General features: G+C 40.4%; 1 protein-coding gene and 1 long non-coding RNA gene across 6 annotated transcripts in view; both read left to right on the plus strand.

Moving 5' to 3' along the window:
* Positions 1–14,553, plus strand: part of mbtps2 (membrane-bound transcription factor peptidase, site 2) — an 82,036-nt gene extending 67,483 nt beyond the window's left edge. The window contains exons 10-11 of one of the 5 annotated variants that reach the window (XM_064334097.1): positions 10,883–10,958; positions 13,223–14,553. In XM_064334097.1, coding sequence (XP_064190167.1) covers positions 10,883–10,958; positions 13,223–13,445 — 299 coding nt within the window. In that variant the 3' untranslated portion in view covers positions 13,446–14,553. Of the gene's footprint in view, positions 1–6; positions 2,895–10,882; positions 10,959–13,188 lie in introns of those variants that run through there. The other 4 variants (XM_064334099.1, XM_064334098.1, XM_064334100.1 and 1 more) reach the window with 4 other exon arrangements.
* LOC135254135 (uncharacterized) overlaps positions 1–26,486 on the plus strand; it is a 210,079-nt gene extending 183,593 nt beyond the window's left edge. Inside the window, exon 2 of the long non-coding RNA XR_010329764.1 lies at positions 24,993–26,486. This is a non-coding gene — a long non-coding RNA (uncharacterized LOC135254135). The remainder of the gene's footprint in view (positions 1–24,992) is intronic.
* Positions 26,487–26,830: the final 344 nt, after the last annotated feature.

Here is a 26,830-nt window from a genome sequence, read left to right on the forward strand (position 1 = left end):
CATCAGGTTTCCCTCCTTTTGCAAAGAAAGAAAGTCAAGGCACCGCCACACAATTTGTATGGTACGTACGCTGAGAAGCAGATACTGTAAACGCTCCACATTCCCAAAAGGGTATAATGGCATGAGTAAGCACTCAAATGGCCAAATGTGCCTGCAGTTGTAAATAGTAAAAGTATTAAAATGAAATCAATAACTACGCAAAATCAAAACAAAAACCATGTATACACTGAAATGAAAATAAGTGAAAAAATTTAATGTAATCCAAAAAAAAAAAAAAAATTCCTCCTCACTGCCCTGACCAGACGAAGTGTCATTTTTAGGTTCGTCTGGAGGCAGAGGATCGGATGCTGCGCGCACAGGTTGTGCAGGTGGAACTAACTTGATCTGACTCATGTTACCACTAATAACACAAAGTATGGTCTGGACCTGATTAGTTTATAAATTCCTTTCTTAATCATTAATCATTTGCTTTACATAAACTTAATCTTAGATATTGACGTTGGGGCCCGTTGCAGCTGGAGTTCGTCATCACAGTTGAATCTGGGAAGAGATTGAAAGAGCGTCCTTGCAATACATTAGTAATCCATTAGTCACCCATAACATAAAATTCTCCACCTTTCAGGCAGAGATCTTCAGGTCAACTGTCAAGGTTTCAAAAATAGATAAGTTAGAAGTTCTGTTGCACAACACTCACATTGGCATCAATCCTCTGTCTGCTGCAGAATCACCTCCATGTCCTCTCAGAGTGTCTTCTCATCTGAGGATGTGATCGATAAAGCATCATTACATTACATTACAGGCATTTAGCAGACGCTCTTATCCAGAGCGACTTACACAACTTTTACATAGCATTTTACATTGTATCCATTTATACAGCTGGATATACACTGAAGCAATTCCGGTTAAGTACCTTGCTCAAGCGTACAACGGCAGTGTCCTTACCCGGGAATCGAACCTGCAACCTTTTGGTTACAAGCCCAGTTCCTTACCCACTGTGCTACACTCCGTCCAGCATATTTATATTGCGTGACTTTAACTTAGGCAATTATCTAAGAATGGAGCTAAAGCTAAATTAAACTATTGGGGAATTATGAACACCCTGGGCAAAACAAATTAAGGTCCAGCATCATTTCTGAGAAGAAAAGAACAAAAAAAAGAAACAACTGCACGCCAGTTAGTTGCACGCTTTTTAACATCTAAATAATCAATATATAAGAACCAATCTATAAGAACAATCCGGTTTACATACAGGGAGTAAGAGTTATGAACAGGCAGAAGTAGTTTATTTCACAATGCCATATTCCTTAAAAATATCTACTGTTTTCTTTACAGCTTCTTCTGCTTTGGGTTTACTAGGATATTGGGCTTTCGGAGGAGGGCTTGTTATACAGTATGTACAGGGACCATATCAATCCCACTTATCCTTTGCCCAAAACACAGTCAGGGCCAGGGAGCCACTGACAGGTATACATCTGAGCAGGGGAATCACATTCCTCAATCATTGCTTTTTGTTCTTCATTCATTGAAATATTTTACTAAATCCATGCAGTCTTGGTCTGAAAATACACGTGGCATTATTCTTGACTTCAAATGGAAAATGAGATACTCAGTGTTACCAACTTAGTTACCACATCACCGGATGTGGACATTCATAGTGATTAACATAACATAACATAACGTAAGATGAGAATAGGCCAAGGCCATTCAGCCCAACACTGCTCGTCTATTCTTGCCACTGAACTGTACTTAATGCTTAGTTTACCTAAAAGCTAGATAGTATCTAACACTGTTTCAAGCCGGGCCTTGAATACCCCCAGTGTTTCTGCCTCCACTACATGTCCAGGCAAGCTATTCCACACATTGACCACTCTGTGTGAAAAAATATTTCCTAATGTTTGTGTGAAATTTACCCTTTGCCAGTTTCCATTTATCCCCCCTCGTTTTGCTAACCAAACTCAACTTGAATAATTTCCTGTAGTTCACTTTGTTAATCCCTTTAATAAATTTAAAAGCCTCAATCAAATCTCCCCTAAGTCTCCTTTTACTAAGCTTGAAAAGTCTTACCCGGAATCAATTTGGTTGCCCGTCTTTGGACCTTTTCCAGCGCCTCTATATCTTTCTTGTAGTACGGTCCCCAGAACTGCACACAATACTCTAAGTGTGGTCTGGACAAGCGTATTTTATAGGGTGAGTATGATCTCCTTAGATTTATGCTCAATACTCCTGGCCATGTATCCCAGCATCCTGTTGTTTTTTTTTTTTAGTGCTACAGCACATTGACCAGACCCTGATAGGCTTTGATCGACTATTACTCCCAAGTCTTTTTCTACATGTGCACATTCTAATTTTGTACTACCCATAAAGTAATCCTGCCCTATGTTTTTATTCCCCACATGTAGAACTTTACATTTAGTTATATTGAATTTCATTTGCCAGGTTTCTGCCCACTTCTGGATTCTGTTTAAATCTTCTTGGATTACTTTAGTAGAGTAAATTTAAGTAATTTTTCCAACAATTGTGTACAGACAGATTATTTCACTTTTAATTCACTATATCACAATTCCAGTGGGTCAGAAGTTTACATACAGTAAGTTGACTGTGCCTTTAAACAGCTTGGAAAATTCCAGAAATTGATGTCATGGCTTTAGAAACTTCTGATAGGCTAATTGACATTATTTGAGTCAATTGGAGGTGTACCTGTGGATGTATTTTAAGGCCTACCTTCAAACTCAGTGCCTGTTTGCTTGACATTACATTACAGGCATTTGGCAGACGCTCTTATCCAGAGCAACGTACAACAAAGTGTATAACCATAACCAGGCACAAGTGTGTCGAAAACCCTAGAGAGAAGTACCGTTCCAAGTGCAGGGAACAACCGCATAGTTCAGCTTGGACCCTGAAGGATAAACTGATTAACCTCTTAGCGCACAGCCCCTAGTGGTGGGCACGCCCGCGTGCCTAAATTACTAAACTCAAACATTCGGTGCTACTGCAACCAAAGTGTGAGATGAAAACAGAAACGCGTTGTTTCAGTTTCATTAGTAGACGATACATGACAACTATGCCGAAAACGGAGTTTCGCAGCCCCACCATTGTCGCTCCCGTCGTTCATTTAACACACCCCCCCTCCCTGCAGTCTCATCTAAAAAAACACCCCCCACCCTTGACATAATGGACAATATTGTCTATCTTGGCATTCATAAAAATATTCTTTCACCACTAAAAATCGTATTCCGTCATAGCAACAAGATAACCCGACAATAGCCCTAAGATATGCCTATACAGCAGTGAAAACGCTGCTCACTGAATAACGAAATAAACGAGAAAAAGTTTTTAAAAATGATACCATGTCATTCTACAGTAAATATCTGGGACTAAATATTGAATAAATATAAAACCTTACTGTTGGTTTTACGTGTAGAGATGTCCCTTTTGAGACTGCGTGGTCATATATTGTCTTGGACAATCCGTTTGGGAAATATAGGCGCATCTGTGACGCCTGGGTATCTTCCAAAATAGCTGTGCGTAACACCACACCTGTTGTTTACGGCGTCGTCGCCCTTTTTAGTACAGTCTGACTAGATTTAGAATTCATTTATTCGGTAGGCGAGAGTATAAGCTTTCTAACGATGTATAACATGTCTAATTCTGCTTTCGGAATAGCGTTTTATAGGTCAGCGTAACAGAAAATATTCTTAGCATAGCATTCACTTACGCAATCACACTCTGTTAGCAGACAAATACGATGCACCTAACGAAACATGTTCAAGGATATTTCGTAATTTCTTGGAAAATACTATTATTATTGAGGACTTCTGAACATAGCTAAGCCATATGTTTGCTGATAGACCTAGCTGACATCGTTTTCTGGAGCAAAACAGAAGCGAATAGAACAATATAATTGATACTGTCTCTCTGTCTCTATCTACTGAACATAGAGGAGATTTCACCATTGCTATGTAAGTATTATCGTTCAAAATATTTCGGTTATATACGTTCTTTTTGAAATTGAGTATTTTTAAATAGGTTAGTGGTGTTATATAATGTAAATATTTCACACTGTAATGTAAGCGTTAGACGGAAGTGTAATAGTTTTTGTGAAGCATGCAACAGTGATGACGTCATAGCTGGAACATTGCCAAAACGTGGTGGACGGGTGAAAATTGTTTTCATGTTGTCTCATCCCCATACAATAAAACATACGAGAGTACAGAGTATAGAAATACACACGAGTTAATTATTACACATTTAGGTACTGTACCGCATTGTGTGACAATGTTTTTGCATTATTTTTTTAATCTGATAGCAATGTTTCATCTTAAACCCTCATAAGTGGCTCATTTATATGCTTTATAATGGACAAAAAACATTTTATTCAATTTTGGAGAGATTTTGGATATGTTTCTGGACGCCTAGCTATTTTAGACCACTGTACTGACTGAAAGCTTGTAATTCCAATTTGAAAATTATGCAACAGTGATTTTCTTGAGTCAAAACAGTTGATTTGTAGTGAAATACATGGATATGTTATGATTTACAGCAATGCATAATTTAGACATTTTGGATAGATTTGGAGATGCTGGGTACACTGCTTAGTTTTTGCTTCATACATCTATAGTAGTTCTACATATCCACCCTTAGATTTTATGAACTTGTGGTCAAGAAGTGTTTGACCTAGCACATGTATAGTTTAACCTCCTGCATATATTCAATCTCGCAGTATTTCATTGCGAACTTAAAAAGTGCAAATTTATTTTGGATTTTTTGTCAAAACAATTGCATTTGTGGCACTTTATTTCTTCCAAAATTATGAATATAAACTAATCTGTGTTAGTATTGTAAATTGTACAAATGTCTTGCTTCATTTAAGCCATTTTTCAAGTCTCTGTGGTGTTCACGTCTGGAGTTATAAAGCTTTAAATAGGGTACCCCCTGAATGGGCAAGGATTGGCAAAATTTGGCTTGTGCCTTAAGAGGTTAATACTAACACAAATGAGAACAGCAACAACACAGTCTATGCAAAAATACAAGCAGTAGTTAAGACGAGTGCATTAACTAAGTCACCTACGAAACAGCTACCTAGTTACAACCCTAAGCTTACAGTCAATTTAGAGATCACAGGGAAGTAGGGAGGGATAGGAAGAGGTGCAGCCTGAAGAGGTGAGTCTTCAGTTGTCGCTTGAAGTGGGTCAGTGTCTCAGCTGTTCTGACCTCCACTGGGAGGTCATTCCACCATTGTGGGGCCAGGACAGACAGGAGACGTGTTCGGGAAGCGCAGGTGCGAAGAGGGGGAGGTGCCAGGCGTCCTGAGGGGAAGGTGCCAGGCGTCCTGAGGTAGCGGAACGGAGGGGTCTGGCTGGCATGTACGGTTTGAAGATCTTCAAACCCTACATCATGGGAAAATCAAAAGAAATCAGCCAAAACCTCAGAAAGAAAATTGTGGACCTCCAAAAGTCTGGTTCATCCTTGGGAGCAATTTCCAAACGCCTGAAAGTACCACGTTCGTCTGTACAAACAATAGTACGTGAGTATAAACACCATGGGACCACGCAGCCGTCATACCGCTCAGGAAGGAGACGCGCTCTGACTCCTAGAGATGAACGTGCTTTGGTGTGAAAAGTGCTAATCAATCCCAGAACAACAGCAAAGGACCTTGTGAAGATGCTGGAGGGAACAGATACAAAAGTATCTATATCCACAGTAAAACGAGTCCTATATCAACATAACCTGAAAGGCTGCTCAGCAAGGAAGAAGCCACTACTCCAAAACCACCATAAAAAACCAGACTACAATTTGCAACTGCACCTGGGGACAAAGATCTTACTTTTTGGAGAAATGTCCTCTGGTGTGATGAAACAAAAATTGAACTGTTTGGCCATAATGACCATCGTTATGTTTGGAGGAAAAGGGTGAGGCTTGCAAGCCAAAGAACACCATCCCAACCGTGAAACACGGGGGTGGCAGCATCATGTTGTGGGGATGCTTTGCTACAGGAGGGACTGGTGCACTTCATAAAATAGATGGCATCATGAGGAAGGAAAATTATGTGTATATATTGAAGCAACATCTCAAGACATCAGCCAGGAAGTTAAAGCTTGGTCGCAAATGGCTCTTCCAAATGGACAATGACCCTCAAAGAATACTTCCAAAGTTGTGGCAAAATGGCTTAAGGACAGCAAAGTCAAGGTATTGGAGAGGCCATCACAAAGTCCTGACCTCAATCCAATCGAAAATTTGTGGGCAGAATTGAAAAAGCGTGTGCGAACAAGGAGGCCTACAAACCTGACTCAGTTACACCAGTTCTGTCAGGTGGAATGGGCCAAAATTCCAGAAACTTATTGTGAGAAGCTTGTGGAAGGCTACCCGAAACGTTTGCCCCAAGTTAAACAATTTAAAGGCAATGCTACCAAATACTAACAGAGTGTATGTAAACTTCTGACCCTCTGGGAATGTGATGAAAGAAATTAAATCTGAAATAAATCATTCTCTCTACTATTATTCTGATATTTCACATTCTTAAAATAAAGTTGTGATCCTAACTGACCTAAGACGGGGAATGTTTACTAGGATTAAATGTCAGGAATTGTGAAAAACTGAGTTTAAATGGATTTGGCTAAGGTGTATGTAAAAATTCGACTTCAACTGTATGTGACATCCTTGCCGTAGACACTACAGAGGTGTTATACTGAGACACACTACAGAGGTGCTAGACACAGAGGCATTCAAACTACAGACAAAGTAACGGCAGAGAAGGAAACACAATACACTACATATAATATATACATGCTACTAAATAGAACTGGGAACCTGTCAACATGTTTATCGTAGGAGGATGTACAACATGCACAAAATGTAACTCAGAATAACGCATTACTGGTTCGCGTGACTTCAGTCTACAGGACGTCACACTTTGAGGTTTACCTCTCGAGTATTCTGCAATGCAGGATTGGTAGCACTTTGTATGCTTGAACCCGTGCACAGTAAGCCTAATAAATGAACAATGACATAAAAACAGTTAGCAAAATGTTATAGTCCTTTTCATAATCAAATTTGGACTTTCTATCCACTTAAACACACATGTTCTGGACCAATTATTCCAACAGGTTCACAAGCTAATGTCTCCAAATATAAAGTTAAAGTGCAACTTCACCAGAGCACCTAACCGTTTCTCACTATGTGATATGCATACTGTCTAGTGGTACAGGTCAATGAGTTGTACATCGTGACTATATGTCATCCCCATCACTGTCATTATGATGTCAGAAAACTCAAAACATTGTGAAATTGTGTGTAATGTTCCTATTTAGCCATGATACGCTTGCACGGAGCCCTTTCCTTGTTTTAATGGCACTATAAACTGAAGTGTGATCCTTTCCCCAGCTTTCAATGAGGCTAGTAATGCAGCCTTATTTTTTCAACAACATGGTTAAAACAGCATTTTAAACCAGCGTTTCTCAACATTACAAATAGTCAGTTTTGTGTACAACCTTAAGACGTTCTAGAGTCTGCGCTCAGCAGCTACAGTCGGTTGAGGATTTACGACAGCCCCTCCCTCCTTGCACAGCTGTGAGTCCTCCAGTTATTTAAAACATTTTTTTTCTTTTCCCGCACTTACACTGAGAATAGATGGCACAGTTTTGCTGCAATACTCTTTCATATTTCAAAACCACATTATCAACAGCCATGTTTTTCTTAACCTTGTCTTTTGCCACTAGTCCTTCATAGCATTTGACTTGCTTGATTATTGTAGCATGGGGTCCAAACCCTCCTTTATCATCTTACTTATACTGTTATTAGTTTCACCACCTAGATTCAGAATTCACCATTTTTTCTGTCTCTTCACTGTCAGTCAAAATCTCTTGTAAAGAAATGTCTTTCAGTAATGAGTCATTCAACTTATAGTTAAAGAAAGGACAAAAGTAAGTCATTAAAGCCATAATAATTTTTTCATCAATCCCCCTTTAAAAAAAAAAATACACAGCATCCTGTGTTTTCCTAATTTTTGACTGCAGTCTTGCAATTTCTGATCGATGGCCATTTTTAGCAAGCAAAATAAAGCAAAAAATATTCAGTGTTTTTTATAACAAACATAACGCATATTGCATGCATTCTAGGGGACTTGAACCCCTTTTACACAAGGTTCCATCTCCTGGAAACTACAATTTAGGATAATCTTTTTTATACCAGTTACACTTTTTCAGATCGGCTTTCAGTTTTATAATATAAACATATACAGTCAGGTACATAAATATTTGGACATTGACAAAGTTATTGTTATTTTAGCTGTCTACCACAGCATATTGTAGTTGAAATTAAATAATGAATATGAACTCAAATTGCAGACCTTCAGCTTTAATTTGAAGGTATTCACATCCAAATTGGGTGAACGGTGTAGGAAGTACAGCACACATTATATGTGGTCCCCCCCTTTTTAAGGGACTCAAGGTAATTGGAGAATTAGCTGCTCAGCTGTTACATGGCCAGGTGTGTGTTATTCCCTCATTATTTAATTTACAAGTAAGCATATAAAAGGTCTAGAATTGATTTCAAGTGTGGCATTTGCATTTGAAATATGTTGCTGTTAACTCTCAATGTGAAGTCCAAAGAGCTGTCACTGTCAGTGAAGCAAGCCATCATTAGGCTGAAAAAAAAAAAAAAACCCATCAGAGAGATAGCAAAAACATTAGGTGTGGCAAAATCAACAATTTGGTACATTCTTAAAAAGAAAGAACGCACTGGTGAGCTCTGGAACACCAAAAGGCCAGGAGGACCACGGAAAACAACTGTGGTGGATGACAGAAGAATACTTTCCCTGGTGAAGAAAAACCCCTTCACAACAGTTGACCAGATCAAGAACACCCTCCAGGAGGTAGGTGTATCTGTGTCAAAGTCAACAATCAAGAGACGACCACCAGAGTAAATACAGAGAGTTTACCACAAGATGTAAACAATTGGTAAGCCTCAAAAACAGGAAGACCAGTTTAGAGTTTGCCAAAAAAACATCTAAAAAAGCCTGTACAGTTCTGGAGCAACATCCTATGGACAAGTTCAACTTGTACCAGAATGAAGGGAAGAGAAGAGTATGGAGAAGGGAAGGAACTGCTCATTATCCAAAGCATACCACCTCATCTGTGAAGCATGGTGGAGGTAGTGTTATGGCTTGGGGATGTATGGCTGCCACTGGAACTGGTTCCCTTGTATTTATTGATGACGTGACTGCTGACAAAAGCAGCAGGATGAATTCTGAAGTGTATATGGCTATATTATCTGCTCAGATTCAGCCACATGCTTCAAAACTCATTGGTCTCATTGGCTGCTTACACCTTCCGATGCAGTCTTATGCCCCCGGCCCGCCACAGGACTCCTACCTTTGGTCTTATTTACCATATTGAAAATGGCAGCCTACACCTTCCGATGCGGTCTTACACCCCCAGCCCACCACAGGACTCTTACCTGTGGCCTTATTTACCGTAATAAAATAGCAACCAGAACCCTGTTCTGGTCTTACGGACCTGCCTATAGGACTTTTTATCACAACACGCATGCACTATTTAGTCGTGCTTCAATATCAACAAACCATCAAATAAATACAACTATATCTATAAAAAGGGTTATTGGGTCATTCCCATCTTAACAACAGAATAAGAGGAATCCTCATAACCTAATGAGGGTGGTATTTTAAATTTACTCACCTCTCTTTGGAGTCCTTAGGTTCTGTAGCCAAAGTGAGAGATTATTTCCAATCCCACTGCTGCCACGAAAAGTAACTAGGAATTTCTTAACAAAAATGATGGTGTTGAAGATAAAGATAGTAAACAACAGAGTCTGGAGCTCCTCTATATAATTTAATAATATGACTGGTCGGGAAGAGGTACGAGTACATTCTTCAAAGATATTAAGTCTAATACATGAGTTTATATAGTTCTCAGAGTCAAAGAGCTGTTGGTCCAGCCTATGAGATTCATTCAGCCGTCATATGGAAAACTTCCAGTTATAGCCAAGTGTAGGTTAGGGAGTCCGTTCTAAGACTGACCATGGGGGCCAGTTTCACGTAAATAGAGGTTCTTTAATCCCTTAATGTACTTAATTACTGCAGCTGCTGTCCATACCCTTTTACTTGTATTCCAACGGATACATTGTATGGGGTGAAACCACATACTATTACATACATTGACTATTGAATGTAAACATTCAGCAACTTTATTTATGAAGCCATTACATTTTATACATTTGCTTATATAATGCTTTATGTAAGTCAAAATGTTAACATGATCCTTCAGTTGTGTTCTAGTTAAAATGAGATATAAAAAAAACTATTTATTACAAAATTTACTTATACTTAATATAAAGTAAAGTATACTTCGTGTTTAATATTTTCCTCATCATGACAAAGTTTTGTGTTATATCTCGTTTAAATAGGAAAAGATCTCGCTATAACATGATGTGTTGGTATGCTATAAGGAGAAAAGGATCTTGTTATAATGAGGAAAGTCATTGTATTGAGAATAGTTTATCCTTATAATGAGATACTGAGCAGAAAATATTTTTTCACTGTGGCTGCAATGCGCTGGCTCAAGCTTTTTCTTGCACCGCTTAATCAAATGGACTTACAGGTCCATTCTTCTTTGGCCATATAAGTCCCTTTGGACAAGAGCACCTGCCAAATGATAATAATGATAACAATAGGTTGCATATTGTTAAATGGCTATTCTGTTTGTATTACCTGTCAGTGAGCAGGCTATAAAATGTTAAAGTGGTTTTGTGACTAAATTTGAGTCTGTTGCAATACATGGAGAGGGATCAGGTCAATTTACTTTTCTGCCTCTCCCTGGTGTGTCTGATCTCTCCTTGCCCCTCCCCCCATCTGTCTGTCTGTTCTCAGTAAGTCTCACAAACTTCATCCCACGATTTGGATTTCTGCACTTTGACCTGCCTGTGGCCATTGAGAGGTTTTTCAAATATCCTTTACACAAGCAACCTGCGTGCATGTGTGCGTGCATGTGTGTACAGGAGTATGTGTATGTGTAGTGTTGCATGTTCTGGGTTTTGTATGAAAACCATTTGTAAGCTGTGCATTCCCCTGCCTGTAAATATCTGTGTAGTATGTGTGAAGTGCTGCGAGCGCTAAACATCCCAGCATGTCCTGTCTGGGGGAGAAGACCCAGCATGGCCTAATATTCTCATAAGGAGGAACATGGCTGTTGTCCATAATATTCAGCCTGTCACAATCAAAGATATTAGCCCTTCGTTTCATAAGTCAGGGAAGGAGTGTGTTTTTTAGTACTAAATAATTTAAGGCATCTCTCTGGTCGGAGTTCCAGGATCAAAGTATTTCTGTTCTGGTTCTGTCAGGACTGTGTGCTTTTCTAAGTTTGATTTCTTTTTAGTTTTTCTTTCAGTTAAAAGAGCTGATCTTGCAACACTCTTTTATTGTTTGACTGATGGTAGGTGGCAGCACTTGACATGACACTTCCTACTTAACATTTATGGGTGCTTGACTTTGGAGGGAATGGGACATTGAAAAGTTATTGAATTTATGCCATTTGTAAGATTGAGAGCCCTGGACCTCAGTCCTGCTTGGATCCGATTACATTATTTGTCCATATGCCTGGCATCCAAGAACATATGCAGAATTATAATGTACTTTGAATATCTGACCCCCATACATCCAGTATACTGGATTATCTGACATTGTTTGGACATTAGTGCTTTCCACCTACCTGAGAATTAGAGCTCAAATGACAGTGCTGTCCAATGGTGAGTAAGTGTGCTTCTTAAAAACAAAGACATTACTTTCAAATTACAGAATTTTGTAATAGTTTTTTATAAACAGAGATGGTATCTCAGGATTGTGGCATAGGAAAGACCACAATGAATGACATGAACAAAGGCTGAGATGAGAAGCTTTGTCTGGAATGCTGACTAAGGGTGGGCTATGAACTCTGCACTCCTGAAATTTCATTTTTTGTCATTTATGTTTGATAACTTTACGACAATTTCTAAAAATGTTTTCTAAATTATTTACAGTGACTGACTGGTCAACTGAACAGGGATGCTTAGGAACTGGGATATGTAGATGCTTTGTTATAGTCACTGATTCAAAAAGTGAGCATTAAATGAAAATGTCACACTTTCCATTGATAAAAAAACCCTGGGAATACCCCTCTGTCTCTACAACTGCATGTTATGGCTGTCTAAAATCAGTAAGTTGGGCGTTTCTGAAGGAGTGGCATAATTAAATGGAAAAACAATGGTAATTTATTGCCTTTAACGTTGGTGCATTTTAATGCATTTCTCAAATGTGATGGATGCATTAACAGAGCTAGAAGTAGTTTTAATTGAGCTGTTTCTCAGAAGCCACCTGCACATCCAGAGACTGCTGCTCCTCAATGACTGTTTCTCCTTCACCGATGCCATCTTTTATGGCATGGAAAGAACTATGCCTAACTTAGCTCACAGTTTGATCTACCCCATCTACCCTTCTTACAGTTGTCTTGGTCAGCATCTTTCATTTTGTCTGCATTTTTTCTGCATACTACTTATCACATTAACTTACAGTTGGGGACTTTTGTTTTTGTGAATGCAAGAAGGGTAGTATTGTTGCTCCAGTTGTCAACACTAAATAGCCTGTTATATGTTGCATCTTCTTATACTGTGACTTTTTGAAAGCTGATGAAGAAACTTCCATTGATTTTGCTGTATGCTGCGGTTTTATTATCAATAGAAGTTCAATATGTCCAAATCATATCTGGGGCTCTGCAGTAACATTTCCCAAAGGAAGTGGGTTGGGGTTTTTCCAACTTTTACCTTCAGGAAGTCAAGAAAAAGGTCTCCACCATCGGGAGATGATAAGATGCCTAAAGAAGATGATAAATACTACAAAGGTTTTGCAATGTCAGGCTGATTTGTTGTATTCCTGAAGAGTTTGTATGTACTTTGAGGTCCTTACTGTATTTGATAGATTACACATTGTGTGATTCGAAGTGCTTCTTTTGCTAGGTTTTGTTTCTTTGTATTCAGTTATCTATTTTTCATTCATCAAGCATGCCTCCTGACACAACATTGCTAGATATTTGAGGTTACACTAATTCACATCTAGGAAACACACCTATTATCTGTAGCAATTCTCTGTACCAACTTGTGTTTCAACTTGTAACTTGTTTCTCTGTAACGTGGACACCTTTGCAGGCATATTTGTTGTCCTTGACAGGGGTGTTTTCAGGTACCTAGTGTCCCTGTCGGGTGCCCTGGCTGTGGTGAATGCAGTACCATGCTTTGCGCTGGACGGGCAGTGGATACTCTCATCTTTCCTGGAGGCGACGCTGAGCTCACTGGTGATAGAAAAGAACAACCGTGAACTGCTGGGCTTCTTCATCCTGCTGGGTGGCAGCACCCTCCTGGCTGCTAACGTGGCCCTGGGACTGTGGATGATCACTGCGCGGTAACTGGGGGTCTAAGCCAGGCCCTGTTGGACTATGGGGGGAGCCAGAGGAACGTATCAAGCACTGTTTCTTTCCAATGGCTTCAGAGCACTGCAGGGACTACAAATCCCAGCATCCTCTGCCACCCGTTGTGAAGAGGTGGTAGCTGTTGTTCATGGTCCTACTTTTGGCTTCAACTGATTATATTCCCAGCTTCCTCTGCAAGACCACGCTTTTTGGTCTATTGCTAGTGGGTACAGTCCAAGACTACAGCCCCCAGCAGGTTCTGGTGAGTAACTGAATGAAGCGCCTAAGACTGTAACTTCCAGCAGGCCCTGCTGACTCACTGAGGGCCCTGTGACTACAACTCCCAGAAGGCAACACTAAACGTACCAGTAGGGTCTACTGATTTTGTGATGGGCTGCCGTATTTTCTCTCAGAACTCCCAGTCTGAAGTGGGATAGGACCTGTAAAAGCAATAATGAGATTGACTTTAAGATGTTTTATTTTACTTCTATGTGTGAATTGTTCCAAAGAAATGCGCATAGGCGTGCACACACCCACAAAAGATTAGCAGTTGCATGTACTTCCACTCATACACACAACACAAGTGCAAGATCAATGCTCCTGCACACACCACATATGCTGTGATAATGACTGAGTATGCCCTTTCACTTTCCCTTGATTTATTTTCTTGTTTCCCCATTTTCATTATAAACAGATTTTGGTTTGACTAGATTTCTCTATTTTATTTTTTTTTGACTCGCCTAGAACAGATTGGCTTTAAGCAGTAATCATAGGTGCCCTCTTGTGGTTTAGATTTTTCTGTTGCCGGTGTCTGAAGAAACATCTGAATTTTGCACAAAGCAATCCAGCAACCTTTGTCAACTGGACTTTTTTCTCTAACCTTGTTTTTAAAATGTAATGTCTGTTATAATTTAGATCTAGTTAAAAACATTCTTATGATTACATTTGGTGTATTGTCTCCCTGCCCTTCTCCTTCCACCCTCCATACCCACCCACGTTTGTCTCTATACCATCTGTTCACTCTGAGCATTGCTCTCTGATGCCCTCATATATTCATTCCAGTGTTTCCTGAAGGTGCATTAAAATCACAGCAATGCTTTGTTAACATGTTCTCTGTCTTTGATTTTTTAATGGGGTTCTCTGTTTTTGATTCTTTAATTCTTGCTTGTGTATTCTACTCCAGAGTTCTATTTGTGATATTTCTTGTTTGTGTAATATATTAAAAAATATACAGTTAAATGCAGAAGTGTTGGAACACTGCCACAATTTTTGGTGTTTTGGCTCTGTACTCCAACACATTGGATTTGGAATAAAACAGTGAATATGAAGTTAAACTGCAGACTTTCAGCTTTGAGAGTATTTATATCCGTCACTGTCCCAATACTTTTGCATTTAACTCTATGTATAACAGTCTTGCTGTCTATTATCACTGACCCTTAGATGTTTCGGTAATCTTGGAGAGGTGCAGGATCATGGATAGCATTGGCCACACTCACTGGCAGGGGAGCAGCTCTGGCACGTTGCCTATTGGATACTCATTGTCTAGGTACTGGTAGGTACCAAAAGGTCTTGCTTCCAGGTCCAGACCATTTCCCATATGTGGCTAATGGTTTTTAAGTTAAGCTCATTATATAGACTTTTTGCTCCCATGACTTCGTGACCATCCCCAGTGAATAGCTTGGGATTTCGAAGAAACATGACAAAACGATACCGTAAGGTAGAAGTACCAACAGTCTAAGCCAGCCCTACATATTGCCTAATTACTGAGCTTTGTAAAATACCTGGAGTTAATAAAATATGGTAAGCCAAGCATGTTTGAGTGTTTATCTTGTCTGTTCACCATGTGACCCAGTGACCCTCCCCAGCACTGTGTCACTGTATGTGAACATGGCTTTCCAGCTGGCTATGGCAATATCATTGGTTTAAGAGGTTTATGTTTTTACCATTTACAAAGGCATAGATGGAACAAGACTGCCGTCAGTCCCATTCCTTTTAATGGCTATTTGCTGTGGCTGTGGCCCAGCCTTTTTTCATCTCTCTCTCTCTCTCTGTCTCCCTCTCATTCACTCACTCACTGAAATTCAAATGCTTTATTGGCATGACATATTTAAAAATACATATTGCCAAAGCATAGTGATAACAATAATCAACGACAGTAAGAATATATAATTAAAAAGAAAAAAAAGAAAACAAGCAGCAACAGCAATAACATCATAAATGACAGCAACATACTACTACTACTATTATCTATTAAGTTAACTAAATTAAATTAATTAAAAGTATTTTCTCAATAAGAGTAATATATATATATATATACTCATATATATGCATACACACAGACGTATATATCTCATCCAAAACACGTTTTCAACAAAAATGCCAAGTTACTCACACATACAAGACATACACCGTCTATAACTCATTCATTCAGACAAAATCCAAAATGTCAAAATCCAGGTCTGCCATTAAAAGTATTGATATCAAAATGACGCCAAGTTACGGTACTACAAACAATATAGACTATCTTACCTCACCGAAATTAAATAAAATGTATTCCAAAGCAATGCTACCCAATATTTCCTCAGTTCTTTGAAGTCACTTGGCCCTGTGTTTTGTAATCTTAGCATTTTACAATGTCATGCAAACTTTGTGTCAGATCAAAGTGTGAAATATTTCAAATTTCCTCATGGAACACATTGAAATTCATGTAGAAAACTGCTGGTGAGTAACTACAGGAAGCATATTTCTCCAGGAAACATATGTTTGTACTTGCTTCTGAACTGAATTTGAGTAAATGTAAAAGTTATTGTATATTTGCTACGTACAATAAATGCTGCATATCAAATACATATTGTACATACATACATAGAGAACTTCTTTATCCCCATGGGGACATTTCCCTCGCAGCATGTTACATTCACATTTACGAACAGATATTTATACCAAGAAACATACAGAAACGTTGTGGATTATGGCTATCCTTGTGTGAATTTGTGCAGTCTGATGAGCGTGTACCGTGTGGCAGTTTTGGTTTGCTATATATGTAAAACAGTGGCTGTGACAAAGGGTGCGGTGGTGTATAAGTGTAAACGCATCAGAAACACAGTTGAAATATGGCCAGTGTATGTACCAAGCGGCCAAAACCGGACTTCGTTTTTGAAGCTCATTTCCTGTCCATGGTTCATGCACCTGGTGGAAAACTTGCTGTACAAAGTGCGTTGTCATATTTACACGCCTGCAGATCAGTTATTAAAATACTTGGTAGATTTGTTAATCACTGCTGACAGTGTTAATTTTTTTTTGTTTTAAAAGTGGCTTGAGAACGATCGGTCAGCTAGCATCACCCAGCAAGTGAACACCACAAACGGCGATGGAGTAGCAGTTACTGGCTCATTAACTGACTGTGGCGAGAACCTACTGTGATAACTTGCTCGGTTAACAGCAGGTCTACAAGACAGTTATGAAAATTAGCCTAGTCAAAAATCACCAGTACACATCTCTGATTGATTGACCATCAGTGTAGTTGATGTTCTTCCCCTGTGGTTCATATTGCAAATGCGTGAGCTAACCACGGATAGCCTACCTAGCTCACTGGCAAGCTATGCTAGCTAAGCATATTCATTTTGCTGAGAAACATAAACTGAAGATAATTGAACATAATCTTATTGTTAATGTCATACGTATAACGTGATTACATGACACAGTACAGTCACAGATGGAAATTAAACTTCGTAAACAAAAAAAAAACTGCAAAGGGGAGCATGGAGGCTGGGAGGGCAAACAGGACTAGGGGCCAAACTTCAGGCGGCCAAAAGGTTGGGATTTTATAAAGTATCGATTGAAGATATCAGCCATAGAGTTCTTATCTGTAACTACAAGATCATCCACTTTAAGTGATAAGGGCAGAGAGGGTTTGTTCTCGAGTTTTCTCACCGTTTTCCAAAATGTATTGGGGTCGGCGCCGCATAATGTAAATTGCTCCTTAAAGTAGCCAGCTTTGGCCTGTCGCACAGCTTGTGTGGCCTTTTTCCGGATCTGACGAAACAAAAGTCTGTCAGTGGCAGACCTGGATAGATGTGTTTTGTGCCAGGCGGTATTTTTTTGTTGTAGCAGCCCTGCCAATTCTCGATTAAACCAGGGACTGAGGCGATTTTTTATCCGTAGTTTCTTAATGGGGGCATGCTTGTTGATCACAGCACTATAAAGGTCCCTGAACAGAAACCACTCATCATTCACGGTGGGGATCAGGCTGACTCTATACCAGCTTACATTGACCAGGTCATGTAAGAACGCTTAAATATTAAAATGGTTTAGAATGCACTTATCACTGATGATGACAGGCTGTTTGACAGAGAGGCTCTTGCAAACACAGGCAATGAAACAGTGGTCACTGAGGTCATTGCAAAACACACCAGATTGGTACCAGATTGTGTGGAGAATTTGTAAAAAACCACATCTATCAATGTAGCCATATCAGGGATATTGGGGTCATACCTGGTAGGGTGGGCTATGATTTGGTGGAGATTTAGGGAGTTAAATTGTTGCACAACTTTCTCAGGAGGCTTAAGCATGTCCCAATTGAGGTCACCTAGTAGGACAAGCTCAGACCTGGTGAAAGGCTTGATGTTAAGGAAAAGTAAATCAAACTGTTTAGGAATGGACTTAGTCAAGGCTATAGTGAACTGAAGGTGTTATTTGTTAAGATTTCCACCCCCCCCCCCCCACCCTTAGATGACCTATCCTGTCGAAACAGATTGTAACCAAAAAAAGTTTACCTCGGAGTAGGGAATACACTTACGCAACCAGGTCTCAGTAATCATTAGAACTTCAGGATTTGAGCTCTCCACCCATACTTAAAGCTGATCCATCTTGGGTAATATACTTCTTGAGTTGACATGCAAAAACCCCAGGTTTTTACGGGGACAAAAATCACCAAAACATAGATCATTTGAAGCCAGCATTGGGGAAAGCGACATCAAAAGGAGGGCCAGGGTGGACATGAACATTACCAGAAATCATAAGCAGTAATACAATCAAAACACGACAGAGAACAGAGGAAGCACTACAATGTTGTAGTTTTTTTGAGACAGTTGTATGCACATTGGATGGCAACAAAATCATTTTGTGAAGCAATCTCATAATAAAACATGACAACAGTGGTGGAGTTCATGTTTGCCGTTAACCCAAAAGTTCTCACTACCATTAAAGAAACAGTATCTCTGTCATGTGAATGAACATTGTCTGTTTCGCGGCTGGGTAAACAAGAAAGTTCAAAAAGTTCATTTTCAGGTGCAACAGGTGAAGAAAACGGCGTGAAAAATGCTTTAAAAAATTTTTTTTTAAAAGCAAAGCAGTTTGAGGGGAGCCATTGTTAGTCCAGTTGAAAACAGAAAAAAAACAATTACACTCACCCAAATGCCAGCAGTACTCCAGTAGAAAAAATTTTGCACTCACCCAAATGCTAGCAGACCACAGCAAAGCTACCTAAGCTGGGTGGTTAGCAGGTAAGGGAGAAAACAAAAATGAGAGAGCTACCTAGCTAGATGGCTAGGCAGAGGAGGAGGTTAGAGAGGGGGGAAAGCAAGGGCACTGATAGATGGCTAGCAGATAGGGGAGGCAGTAGTAGTAGAAGTAGCAATCCAGGCCAACAGGGCCCGAGGCCAGGCTAGATGGTTAGCAGTTGGGGGGGGCGGTGATAGCAGCAGTAGCAGCAGCAACAGAAGCAACAGCAGCAACAACAATCCAGACCCACAAGGCCCAAGGCCATGCTAGATGGATTTGTAGATAGGAGAGGCAGTGGCAGAAGCAGGAGCAGCAGCCATAGCAGCATTAGCAGCGGCCGCTGAAGTGTTAGTAGTAGTTAGTAGTAGTTAGTAACCAAATCAAGAAAAAATTCCTTACCAAGTTAATGAAGAGTTTTTAACCTGTTTTGCAAAAAATACCGGGATAAATAAAGAATTACAGAGATATTAGGTGGATAAAATCCAGTCCAAGTTCTCAGAAAAGCATAGTGGCAGCCATCTTGGAAAATGTGGCAGCCATCTTGCACGGAGAGAGAGAGTGCACCCACACAAACATGAAATTAAAAAAAACGGACACCTTCACCTTTCCCCCTCACAGGTTCCAGGCAAAAACAATTAACTAAAACAACAAGCTAAAATAACAAAGACAAAAGAAAGTAAAATAGAGCAGCAACTTTTCAGTTCCCTGCTCTGTAGATGACCCGCCTTCCCAGCCAGGTCCACCTCCTCCAGCATCCCAGCTGAGGATTGCTTTCTTTCTCTTTAATGTTCAAACAAAAATGAAACGAAAATCATAACTGTGCTCTTGGTGTTAGCTCCCGGTCTTGGCCCCGAACTTTGGAGAGCAGCACACCTTTAAGCACCTGGGCTAATTAGCTAACGCAGCTGTGAAAAGAGTGTCAGTGTCTTAGAGTATAGCATTGTGTACATATGAGTGGTGTGGACTGCATGGGTGTGTTTGATGCTAGAAGTGTTTGAACGCGCGCCTGCGTCTGTAAACTGTTTTAGCCTGATTGAAACAGAATCTCTAATTATACATGTGCAAACTATACATGTGCAATTACCTCTGTATATGTGAGAGTAGTGTAGGGTGACTGTGCAGTGATCAATCAATCTACAGATTAGTTTACGTTGTGTCCACATTAATGCAGCTTAAACATTGAACAGTATGTTAAAAGATAAATATGCAGTAATGTGTATTGTGCTGAGCTATGAGGCTGCAATACAGCAGGTCATGCAGCAGTGTCAGGAGAAGGCTGTGCTGAATTGTTTGGTTTTGGATGTGTCCAATGGTTTTTTCTCTGTTCCAGTGCACCTGGACAGCCAGTTTTGGTTTACCTTCACTGTGGGTGAAAATAATACAGAACTAAGACAAAGATTCCATAATTTACACGTTGTTTAATCGAGCAATGGCTGATGTGTTGGCTCACCCTTGGGATACTCCTGCAGCATTTGGCCACAGAGGGGTAAAGTGTAATCCTCACAAAGCACAAATTGCACAGAGGAAGTTGTATATTTGGGATATGTAATTTCACAGGGGAATAAAAAACTGGCTGCTGACCACACTGAGGCAATAAGCATGTGCAATCGCCCAAACACCATTTGGGGGTACATAAAATTATGAGATTATTTAACTTTTGTTGGTTGCATATTTCAAATTACTTTAAAAATTGTATAACCACTGAATGATTTATTGCAAGGGGCAGGAGGGCCCCATGATGTAATTGAGTAGATGTCGAACTGTGAGGTGGCGTTCGCCACTTTGAAGCAAAAACTGTGTGGCCGTTCACTTGGTTTGGGGGGGCATATGTCTGCGGTGCTCACACAGAAGCACGGGGACCGGCAGCGGCTGGTTGCCTATTTTTCATCCAGGCTGGATGCTTACAGGTAGTAGACGGGGCTACCGATGCTGTAAGGCAAGCACTGCCACTGATAGGAACACTAGATGTGGAAATTGTCATGCCTCACGCTATCCTTGATATTTTGTCAGAGAAAAAATCGTCTGTAGTTCATGTGGTCAGGTGAAATGACTAAATTAAGTACAAACATCCGTAAAAATTGAGTGCACTTTAAAGGAGTTCTGTCATAAGTGGAGAATTTCTTTATTTAAAAATGTGTGGAACTCAATAAGAACCAGGATACGAAATGATTGCAGTTGTCTCATAAATTTTCCTCTGTTAAATATGCATCTAAAACAAATAGTGATTTTGTCAAGCAAAATTACTTTTATCCTATGTTAGATGTATCGATATAGAACGCAGCAGATATTTATTTGGCATTACACCAAATTATGTGCAGGAACAATGAATCACAGCTTCCAGGATAGCTCTGGAAGCATGATGAAAAAACAGGAGGGAGGTAGAGGAATGATGAGAATGAAATTAAAAGCCTACATTAGAAAAAATAAAATAAAAAGTCATGCTATGAAAGTAGTTTTGTTAGAAACAAAAGGGTGAAGTGTGATAGAAAACAAACCTGCTTATTGTGTTTTACTATATGAAATGTATTTTTATGTGTTTATAACAAAACTATGTATGTAACTAATTGTGTAAAATGGAAAGATACTGGGAATGAGCGACTTTCGAGGAGGAAGATATGTGGAAGAGCTAAGGGAGTTCTGGGCGTCCCGCCAAGTTTCAACCGAAACAATTTTTGGTACAAAAGGGAGATAAGAAGCTTGCCACAGATGTCTGAGAAGGTCACGAATATGTAAACATAATTTGAGGGATACTTTGTAAATGGAGTAAAAACGACTGCAAAGATCATGGAAAGAAAAGAAAAGGTGCTGCTATATAACAAAATGAATGCGCACAACTTTTCTCTGCTACAGCGGTTGACTAGAAATTAACAGAAAATCTTTCCTCCGTTTTAACAGGAACTGGGTGTTGACTTGGAGCTAATACGAGCTGAGCCAGAACCCACTAACTTCCCCTTCTAATTTGTAGGTGTCCCTATGAAGTGGTGATGTGTGGTGAAGAACTGAATTGAAGATACTTTAACTAAATTATTGTGTGAATCTAACCAAAACTATTAGGTTTCTCTGCAGATACGGGCCCAAGAAGACGGAGAAGCAGACGACCTCGAGCAACTATAAACAGATTACACAGTGCAGCACCACAAGCCAAGGCCAGCTGGGGTGGCCTACATTAAGAATTAAACCAAAAAGCCTCTTTGAAGTAAGTTACTGACTTTTTAAAATTACTTTTCCGGCTCTTTATTTTTATACAGACCATGTTGAAGTAAAACACCTTTTTAGGGATGACCCTGACGGTGACAGTGACTGTGACAGTGACGAGAGTAACAATTTGAGCGGACAAAACGGTCATCTGTGGATTGCTCACAAAGAAAGAGTAAACGGATTTGATGCATTCGGATTATCAAAACACAGTGGTTACATTTAAGAGCACATAAACTTATATTAAGAGCAAATAGTTTACCATTTCCAGTTTAAATGATGCCTGCAGGTTCAATTTCACCCGGTTCTGCTACTGACATGGGGGATTGTCATACTTTCCTTTGTAAGAGGTCTTGTCTGACTAGCCTTGACTGTAGACCGCCTTCATGGCATTAACGGAACCCAAGACAGAGGTGGATTGAACGACAATAATCAAAGACATAAACGAAGCTACCGATTGAATCACTATCACCAGATTAAATAAATAAATAAATTATGCAAAAAAATATGCAGAGGATTTAAACATTTCTGATTGCTAGGTGTGAACTCATCAACCACACAGTGCAGCAGGTCTTAGCTCTGCATATGCTTGCTATAAAGATGCTGGAATTCCAGACAGGTGTTTGAAATAGTTTGTACTTTTTCTTTTAAACTACAGCAAAGATGTATTCGACATTTCAGCCATAAGAGTAGTTCATAGTGTCTCAGCGACTGAAATACTGCCTCATTGTTTTGTGTTATGTTCTGCCGTGTTTCTACTGATTGGACCAAGGTCAGGGTGAGATGTGTTCATAAGGCTACCCCAATTGCAACCGTTATATCGGAGCCCAACATTATACAGGAATGGCCAGAAGCAACGTAAGGGCTTATGGCTGATGATGATATTGTGATCTGAACCACAGATCGCAGAAGGAGGTTGACAACTGAGTGTGTTGTGACGGGTAAGATCTCCGCAAAGAGACAACCTAAGGCAGGGGTGAGTCGACCCCTCAGGTCACCGAGTAACATATGTGTCAAGGCTTATTGCTGGAATAAATACTGAAGGGAGAAGAGTTTTCTGTAGCATAACTAAAATTCTGAGCAACACTAAATTCCTAGGCATTGCAGCAGAGCCTGTCTGTCTCCAGGCACCGAACCTCCCAAGGACAACAACAAGTTTGAAATATAGTGGGAGGAGGATAAGAGAGTGTGGGTAACCTACACAGGATGGCCGAAGGGAGTACCGGAGGAACATGAGATAATGAGTGAAGCGCCCATAGATTACGGTGCAGCATTGCTTCCCTGGGGACAAACACACAGTCATTGAATAAATTATCTGTGGTATAACCAACAGAGGTTTATAAATTACACCATTCAGGCCCTAGCTGGGGTGAAAGAACAATTGCATGCCACTTTATTTATGACAATACAGAATAGGCTATTTCTTGACACAATGCTAGTTGAGGAACAGGGGGTATGTGAAAGGATTGGGGAAGAATGTTGTACAGTCATTTCAATACACACAGGAGAGGGGGTAACATAACAACAGTATTAGAGGCATTGGAAAACCTGAGAGACGAACACGTTAGAAACACAAAGAGAGAATCTAAGGGGTGGTCATGGTGGGACTGGTTTAACATGTCAACATGGAAAACGGCTCTGGTAAAAATAAGGGTGATCATAGGGATAGTATTGTTGGTGTTGTTATTTACCTCATGTTGTGTAGTTCCACTAATTCAGTCCCTGGTCAAAAGGTTGGTAACTTCAGTCACTGGGAAATTTCCGGTTACAACTAACCTGGAAAGGGACATTACCAATGCAGATAAGTGTGAGAAAATGATTGTAGAAGAACCAGTGTGGCTAATCAGTAATGACCCCTCCATCGTTGAGCGTGGTAAATTGACCCCAAGAAAAGGACATGAACCATTACACGAGACGCACAACGGTGCAAGGGGGGTGGGGTGTTTTGCTGTAACTGTCATTCAAACAGGACCTAACGGGTGTCACAATCAATATGGAAACCCTCTTTGCGAATGGGGTGTGAGAGGAGGTGCTGGCTGGGAATGCTGGAACGTCCATCCACAAGCCGCCCGCCTGGTGAACGATCCTCGGTTCTGGGAAGCTTACGCTAGATGCATCTATGGAGAAACTCCTGCGTGTGGCGAAGACTGCCAGCGCTGCAAGGAAAAGAGCGACCCGAATCACTGTGCATCAAATGTGCTAGTAACCACTCCAACATTGATAACCCTCTGCGGTGCATAAAGTACCTGGGCTGAAGAAACATAGACCGACTGCACAACTTGCGTGAGGATAAAGAGGATTGAGAGCAGCAAATGTATCTGAGTGATGTGCTAGCAACCTCTCCTCAGAATACAAGAGCCAGGCTACGACTCGCAAAGAGCCAAACAGGACGGAAGTAGATGACGGCGCCGAAAATGAAAATATGAGTGAAGCAAAAGTAGAAGCTATAATCAAGAAACTCACATAACCAAGTAGAATTAACTGATTGATTTAATAAATAACTAACTAGAATTATGATGTTAGAACTCCATCTAACCACCTCATGTAACTGTATAATCTTGTGAACCTGTAACCTGTGGCTGATCCAATTTTTAATGTACTCAGGCTTAAGCACGCAATATGTATACATGAAATTGTATTTGTTAAAAGAAAAATCAGACCACACTGAATCTCGGTATGAAACAAAGGCCATGGTTTGCCCTGTTGGTGTTATTCAGGAAAATTCAGGCAGCGAAGATATAATCCAATCCAGAGGGCGACATTCACATGCGAAAGGAGGGCCACGTGACGCATGTTCGGGGGCATGCCTGAGCAGCACTCTGCCTTACTGCTCGTATTCAGCTACAGTTGTGTAGGTGAGTACTGGACGACAACTGCTGGGCAAACTGGTTTGCTAGTGGCAATATTAAGCAACAGAAAGGCCGTATAGGGAGTCTGTTGAATTGTTTACTTCTCAACGAGTCAATGTGGGCTGAAAACATTTCAGTAGCAAGGAGAATATATTGTACTGATTGTTATGCAGACTATACTCGTTATATTGCTTTGGATCTCTTTGGCCTGTGTGCAAGGTGAAATGGCAAGAACTGTGAGGGATATGAGCATTGTGTGGCTTTTACCCACTCCCCGCAAAATAGGGAGGGGATGTTTTCCATACGATGCTCTGCTCTGCTGTTAGGTCTCCCTCCAGGAGACAGTCATCATTTGATGATCGCTAAGGTCATGAGATAGCGTTTTGCTGTCTGACCGGACCAAATCTGACAACAGATCTTAGGGAAAGTTTGCCAAATGTGATCTATACACGTAGTAACATGAATACATATTAATCAACGTATACCAAATACATATTAAATTAATGCTAATGAAATGCAAGAGTCCTAGTGCAGAAATAAAAAGATGTGTATTAGGATTAGGCTAGGCATGGGGTGTGCTGCAAGGGCTACCCACATGGGCTGTCGTGCAGGAGGGGGCACAAAAAGAGTGCTCCGCAGTCTCTGTATTGAGGTTAAGGCTATGTACTAGTCATTTTAGTCTGCGTATCAAGTTATGTTCCTGCACTATGTCAGTGATATCTGCACAGCTTATCCTACAGTTAATCACAATAGACATGGAACTTAGAAGTTCCAAAGGGGGGAATGTGGGAAGGAAATGCATTTAAGATCACCAACCATCACCACCAAGATGGAGTATATTATTAACAAAAGTATATGTAGAACTAGCAATGGCCAGATCTTGGTCAAAACAGTAATAATCTGTAGAGGTTTGAACTAAATATAAAACACAAGCTGTAAAAGTCCATATACAATGAAAGCACAGCTTCTGGCATACAAACTAGGCCTTTCATACAAACGTGTTGTGAATGATAAAATCCAGCAGGAGATAAATGAGGTGAATACATGTCTTATGCCATGAAGGGGAGGAAGACTTAGATAAGAGAAGGGAATGAAGGGGAGGAAGACTTAGATAAGAGAAGGGAATTTAATTAAAGAAAGGAAGGGGGCTTGGAAATAATGGTGTCTGAAAAATGAGAAACAATGGTGTATGGGAAAGAGTAAAGTAAAATGATGTAAGCATGAGGGAAAGTCCAAGCTTGAGCTCCACAACAGGAGCAGCTAACAAGATAGGATAAAACGGAGTGTTTGGCCCCAGGGGAGTTCAGTATGTCTTGTATGTCTTGTGTGTCTTGTCTGTCTGTGTGTGTGTGCCTTGTCTGTGTGTGTGTGTGTCTTATGTGTTTTCTGTGTCTTGTGGAATGCTTTGAGAGTGTTTGTATTGATATGCGCAGATCAGCCCGGGTTCTTGCATGCTATCTTTGAATTACCTGCAATAAATCCAGTTGCATCAGACTCTGTGAAGTGTATATTTTGAAGAAGTATTCAACAGTGTGAGGAGAACACCCAGCTCTTCTGGCCCAGGCTGGGTCCTGTTTTTTCCACACATCCCAGGTGCGTGTGCTCTCTCCACCAGCCGGCACAGCTGAGACCAATCCGGCTTTCCGGCAGAATGCCTGCTACACACCTTCCACCCAAGAATTCAGCCAAAGGCGAATTCGGCTTACGCTGAGACTGCTCCCTCCCGGGGTTCGGCACCAAACTCACTTGCAAGCATGACACCCTGGGGAGGGAGATGTGGCAGTGCCAGGGAACACTGTTGTCTGTCGCATGGAGAGAGAGAGCACTCCCATGCAA

Source organism: Anguilla rostrata, chromosome 4, assembly GCF_018555375.3.
Source record: "Anguilla rostrata isolate EN2019 chromosome 4, ASM1855537v3, whole genome shotgun sequence".
NCBI classification, from domain to species: Eukaryota; Metazoa; Chordata; class Actinopteri; order Anguilliformes; family Anguillidae; genus Anguilla; species Anguilla rostrata.